A 6367-nucleotide genomic window follows, 5' to 3' on the forward strand; every position below is an offset into this window, starting at 1 on the left:
TATTGTCATTTTAAAGCTCTTATAATGCTCTAAAATCTTATGCTAAACATGAAGTATTTAATATACATAGGTTTTAAAAAAAAAAAAGAAAAAGCTGTACACATAAACTTTAATTTCTAAAAGACTAACATTTTTCAAAATGTTTTTTAAATAGCTATTTTTAAGCTTTTTTATAGCCCAATAACATGATGTTAAGCAAAAGTATTTAAAATACATAGGGTCTAATAAAAAAGAAGTACTTTGTACACAAAAACGTTAATAACTCGAAAACTAACAAATTCTTAAATGTTATACCATTGTCGTTTTAAAGCTTTTTTAATGCTCTAAAACCTGATTTAAAACTTAAGTATTTAAAATATATAGGGTTTTTAAAAAAAAAGAAGGAATCCGTAAACAAAAACTTCAATTACTCGCAAAAAAGCAAATTTTAAAAATTTTTAATATTGTCATTTTAAAGCTCTCTTAATGCCTTACAACCTGATTTAAAACTTAAGTATTTAAAATATATACGATTTTTAAAAAAAAGAAGAAATTTGTACACAATAACTTCAATTACTCGAAAACACGAAAATTTTAAAATGTGTTAATATTGTCAAATTAAAGCTTTTAAAATACTCTACAATCTTATGCTGAACTTAAGTTTTTAAAACCTAAAAGGTTACCAAAAAATAGAAAGAAGGTGTATACATAAACTTTAATTTCCCACATAGTCACTAATATTAAAATGACTTAAAATAGCAATTTTAAAGCTCTTTTAATGACCAACAACATGATTTTAAGCAAAAGTATTTAAAATATATAGGGTTTTTACAAAAAAATAAGGAATCTGTACACAAAAACTTTAATTACTTAAAAACTACCAAATTTTAAAATGTTATAACATGGTCATTTTAAAGCTCTTTTAATGCTCTACAACCTGATTAAAAACTTAAGTATTTAAAATATGTATGCTTTTTGTTCGGGAATAAGCATTCAAATCAGACGACGCCACGTGACAGTTGTTGCGTGATGAAGACACGTATCTTTTCCCAGCATTCCCTAGAAGAATCATCGTAACGCCGGCTTTTTCGGCAGCCATCTCAGTACATTCGAATTTCTAAAACGGTTACGACGTGTTCAAAGGTCTTCTCAATTTTTCATTATTGAGCTCGTTCCGTTACTCAGGATCTCAAGAGATTAATACAATCTCTAAAGTCTTCTCACCGGATTAATACAATCCATACGGCTAATCAGTCTTCTCACTATACAATAGACTTCTCAGAAAACTCATTACGGCAACACGTGGCCACCACCTATCTTGTCACATAATTATTGAAACTCTGACCACGGCAACTGTAAGCTGCTCGTTACCCTTCTCATTCTAATTTTTAATTCATTTCCTCAACATTTGGTCCTTCGAGCCGGATCGGGAATACTTACAATTGCCAATTATACGAAATAGTGTAAAGTGCGTGTAGTGCCGTCTCTTTTCCTCGCTCACGTTCGTGCGCTGCGCGGTATATTGCCGTCTCACTGTATCTCGTGCGCGTCTTTAGCGGAAGTCTTTCTCGCGTTCGTGCAAAGCGAGGATAGTGCCATCTCACTCGCTCCGTTACGATCGTACTCAGCGAGATTATCGCCATCTCTTGCTCGCTCGCGTTAGTGCGAATCTAGCGACAGCTCTCTTGCTCGCTCGCGATTCGTGCGCTACGAAGCTAGTGTCTTCTCTCTTGGTCACTCGTGTATTGCTCATCAAGATTAGCGCCATCTCTCTCGCTCACTCGCGTTCGTGCGTTGCGAACCTAGTGTCTTCTCGTGATCGCTCGCATTGTACTCAGCGAGATTATCGCCATCTCTTGCTCGCTCGCGTTAGTGCGAATCTAGTGATAACTCTCTCGCTCGCTCGCAATTCGTGCGTTGCGAAGCTAGTTTCTTCTCTCTTGCTCGCTCGTGTAGTGCTCAACGAGATTATCGCCCTCTATCACTCACTCTCTCGCGTTCGCGCGCCGTGAGGTATAGTGTCGACTCACTCTCTCCCACGCGTGTAGTGCGTGTACTATTCGGTTTGTTCATCTGCTAGACCGCTCATAAGAAAGTCTCATCATCTTGATCATGCCTGTCACGCGCGCAAATGGCCAGATTTCAAGGCCATGTTCATCTCGGTCATCGGGAGTCGATTAGATCTCAGCGACCTCGAGAAATTCCAGTATCTCAAGGCCGCAATGCAGGGTGATGCGTCAGAGCTCATCCTGAATCTCATGCCAGACCACTCATCCTATGCCGCAGCATGGTCACTTCTCAACAACCGGTTTGAGAACAGGCGACTCATAATTAAGGCCCAGCTCGAGAGACTGCTCAACCTGAAACCCATGCAAAAGCGGCAGGCCAGCTCACTAACGAAGTTGCTCAATATCATCAACGAGACGACTCAGGCACTCAAGCATGCCAGCACTGATGTGTGTCTCTTAGTGACGCTCGCCAGTGGGCTGCACGACCGAGACACGCGCGAGAAATGGGAAACATCATTAACATCTACCGATGAGTTCCCATCACTTAGTCAGCTCACGGAATTTCTCTTGGCTCAGGCTCGCACGCTAGAAAACATAATGGAGAACGCGATCCATACGACAGCTCAACTCTACGCGTCGAAGACACCGGTGCCCAAGCGCGTCGTTGTCTATCAGGCATCTCAACAGCCCCGAGCTAACTCTCCTAAACCTGTCACTCAGCCGTCTCAACAGTCAGCTCAGTCTACTCAGTCAACTCAGTCCCGCTCAACGTATCCATGTGATTGTTGTGGACAGGATCACTTTATCGTAGTGTGTCCGAAGTTTCGCGACTATTCACTCAGTCAACCGTAAATGACGGTCAACTCACCCCTGAGGAACTGGAGTGTGAACACCACTTCAAGACGACTCATGCGAGAGACCTGACAGGGCGTTACATCGTCAGGATACCTCTCAACTCTTCTCCGAAGCTCTTGGGCGATTCTCAACACACTGCTCACGCATGTTTACAACGAACACTCACCCGGTTTCGCAGAGATCATTTATATCAGCAACGGTACATGCAGTTCATGAGAGAGTACGAGGAGGCTGGTTACATGACCAAACTCGTAGACAACTCAACAGACAGAAGACCACACTACTATCTGCCGCATCACGGAGTTCTCAAACCAGACAGCTCAACCACTAAGCTCCGAGTGGTCTTCAACGGCTCAAGCACAACCTCCACGGGATGCTCTCTCAATGATCTCATGCACGCTGGTCCAAATTTGATGCTCAATCTCTTCGACCTGCTCATCTGGATACGCCGCCGTAAATATCTGTTCGCCACGGATATCACGAAGATGTATCGACAGATCAAGATACACTCAGACGATTGGGATCTCCAACGAATATTGTGGGTAGACGAACAGCTCAAGGAATCTCACTTCCAACTCACCACGGTTACATATGGAACCAAGTCAGCTCCGTTCTTGGCAGTAAGAACTCTGCTTCAACTAGTGGAAGATGAAGGTTAAGTTACCCACTCGCTGTGGAACCAATCACTCACGGTCGATACGTCGATGATATTTTCGGGGGAGCAGATTCAGTAGAAGACCTGATTCAGACTGCTCATCAACTCATACGGCTGTGCCACGCGGGCGGCTTCCCACTGGATAAGTGGCATTCCACATCTAGTCAGCTATTGGCGGAGCTCCCTTCTAAAAGTGGCAAGGACTCAGACATCTCATATGACGGTTGCGACACCAAAATCCTGGGAATACGCTGGTCATCTCAGGAAGATACTTTCAACTTTTCAGCCATCTCGCCAACTCATCTCAACAGATTCTCAAAACGCCTCGTCTTATCAGAAGTAGCACAAATATTTGATCCATTGGGATTCGCGTCACCAGTTATCATCAGAGCAAAGATTTTTCTTCAATATCTTTGGTTGCACACTCTCAACTGGGACGACGCACTTTCAGAACCACTCACAACTCAATGGCTCAGCATCAGACAGGATCTCACCAGTCTGGCCAGACTCTCAATCCCGCGGTGTTTCAACACGTTTGCTCAGTCAACGGTTGAACTGCACGGACTCGCTGATGCATCTCAATTCGCAATGGGAGCCGTTGTGTATTTGATCGCCAACTAACCGTCCACTGGCGCCAACGTCTCATTCGTCTGCTCAAAAACAAAGGTCGCTCCACTCAAACAACTAACCATCCCGAGGCTAGAACTCTCAGCAGCGCTGCTACTCTTCACGCTAATTAATCATGATTACGCTACTTTAAACATGACTGTTACAAACATACATTTGTGGACGGACTCTCAAGTGACACTCAAATGGATCAAGGCTCACCCTTCCAAATGGAAGGATTACGTGCGCAACCGCGTAAGCAAGATACAGGATCTCACAAAGACTGCTCATTGGAGGCATGTACCAGGCACCTCAAATCCAGCTCACTGTGCATCGCGTGGAATAACCACAGATCAGCTTGAAGAACACACACTATGGTGGACGGGACCACCATGGATGACTCACTCGGATGACTCATGGCCTGCTCAACCTGATGAAGCTCCAGATGATATATGTGCTCAGGAAACTCGGGCAAGTGTTGCACATCACTCAGTACGGTCCATTCCTGAATATCACTGGGATCTCATTTACAAGCTCTCGACACTCAACAAGTTACTTTGGGTCACCTCACTCTGTCGCAGAGCAATCAAGAAACTCTCACGGAGGATTGACTCAACTCCAGCAATTCTCATCTCAGCTGCAGATCTGGAAGACTCACGACTCTTTTGGGTCAAGGCAACTCAGGCAGCATACTTCCAGGATGAACTCGCTCTGCTCAGACGACAATCTCACTTGCCAAGCTCACACCCACTCAGCCGACTAACCGCCTTTATCGACAATGAAGGTGTGCTCAGAGTGGGCGGTCGTCTCAGAAGATCAGAGCTCTCGTATGACACGAAACATCCTGAGATCCTTCCCCGGACCTCAAGACTCTCAGAACTTATCATTGCTCACGCTCACAAAAAGACGATGCATGGAGAAACTCAGACAACTCTAGCACTTATCAGACAGCTCTATTGGATCGTCGGTGGTCGAGCCCCAGTAAAATCTCATATTCTCAGGTGTGTGATGTGTGCTCGCCACAGAGGGATCCGTGCCCAGCAGCTGATGGGCCAACTACCTCTGGCGCGTGTCACACCATCACGCCCCTTCTCACACACGGGGATCGACTACGCTGGACCACTCACGCTCAAAACATGGCGAGGCCGCGGGGCAAAAACGTACAAAGGATGGATCTGCGTGATTGTTTGTCTCACAACATCGGCTACTCACCTTGAGGTGGTCTCCGACTACACTTCGGAAGGGTTCATCTCAACGTACCGAAGATTCACCTCAAGACGCGGGACTCCATCCGCTCTCTATTCCGATTGCGGAACCAATTTTTTGGGCGCAGAGGCGCAACTCAAGCGATCCTTCACTGACAGCTCACCTGGACATCTCAAGTTCTCCGCTCTACTGGCGCAAGACAACACACAGTGGCACTTTAAACCTCCAGCCGCGACTCACATGGGTGGTAAGTGGGAAGCGGCAGTCAAATCATTGAAGTTCCACGTCGAGCTCACGGTCGGAGATAAATTACTCACTTTCGAGGAAGCATCCACGCTCTTCACTCAAATAGAAGACATTCTCAACTCAAGACCTCTTGAACCACTCAGCGATGACCCTGAGGACACGACAGTGCTCACCCCAGGTCATTTTCTCATTGGGACCGCTCTCAATGCGGTCCCCGAACACTCACTTCTAGACGTCTCGGTCAATCGGCTGTCCCGATGGCAATTAATCCAACAGCGGATGCAGCAGTTCTGGCGCTTGTGGTCAACTCAATACTTACAGCGATTGCAAGCCATCTCAAAGTGGAGGCACCCTCACAACAACATACAATTCTGCTCTCTAGTTCTGCTCACAGATGAGCGGTTGCCTCCAGGAAAATGGCCCATGGCCAGAGTACTCAAGCTGTTGCCAGGGGAAGACGGTCTCACCAGGGTGGTGTCTCTCAAAACGGCAACCACCACACTCACCAGGCCGATCGCCAAGCTCGCCGTGCTTCCAGTGAATAAACAAAGGGACTTCGAACTCATCATCAACCCTGTTGCTGATGGCGGGCGGAATGTTCGGGAGTAAGCATTCAAATCAGACGACGCCACGTGACAGTTGTGGCGTGATGAAGACACGTATCTTTTCCCACCATTCCCTAGAAGAATCATCGTAACGCCGGCTTTTTCTGCAGCCATCTCAGTACATTCAAATTTCTAAAACGGTTACGACGTGTTCAAAGGTCTTCTCAATTTTTCATTATTGAGGTCGTTCCGTTACTCAGGATCTC

At 45.6% G+C, this 6367-nt stretch overlaps 1 protein-coding gene across 1 annotated transcript; it reads left to right on the plus strand.

Annotated features, from left to right (window-relative positions):
* Positions 1-4260: 4260 nt before the first annotated feature.
* Positions 4261-6165, plus strand: LOC122524254. The gene has a single exon (XM_043646401.1). The coding sequence runs from the start codon at positions 4261-4263 to the stop codon at positions 6163-6165; it is 1905 nt and encodes a 634-aa protein (XP_043502336.1).
* Positions 6166-6367: the final 202 nt, after the last annotated feature.

The sequence above is a fragment of the Polistes fuscatus genome, unplaced genomic scaffold (genome assembly GCF_010416935.1).
Source record: "Polistes fuscatus isolate 324 unplaced genomic scaffold, CU_Pfus_HIC Scaffold7, whole genome shotgun sequence".
Taxonomy (NCBI): Eukaryota; Metazoa; Arthropoda; class Insecta; order Hymenoptera; family Vespidae; genus Polistes; species Polistes fuscatus.

What these genes read in the sequence shown, in the direction of transcription:
- LOC122524254 (XM_043646401.1), top strand. Translation starts at nt 4,261, where the DNA reads ATGACTGTTACAAACATACATTTGTGGACGGACTCTCAAGTGACACTC.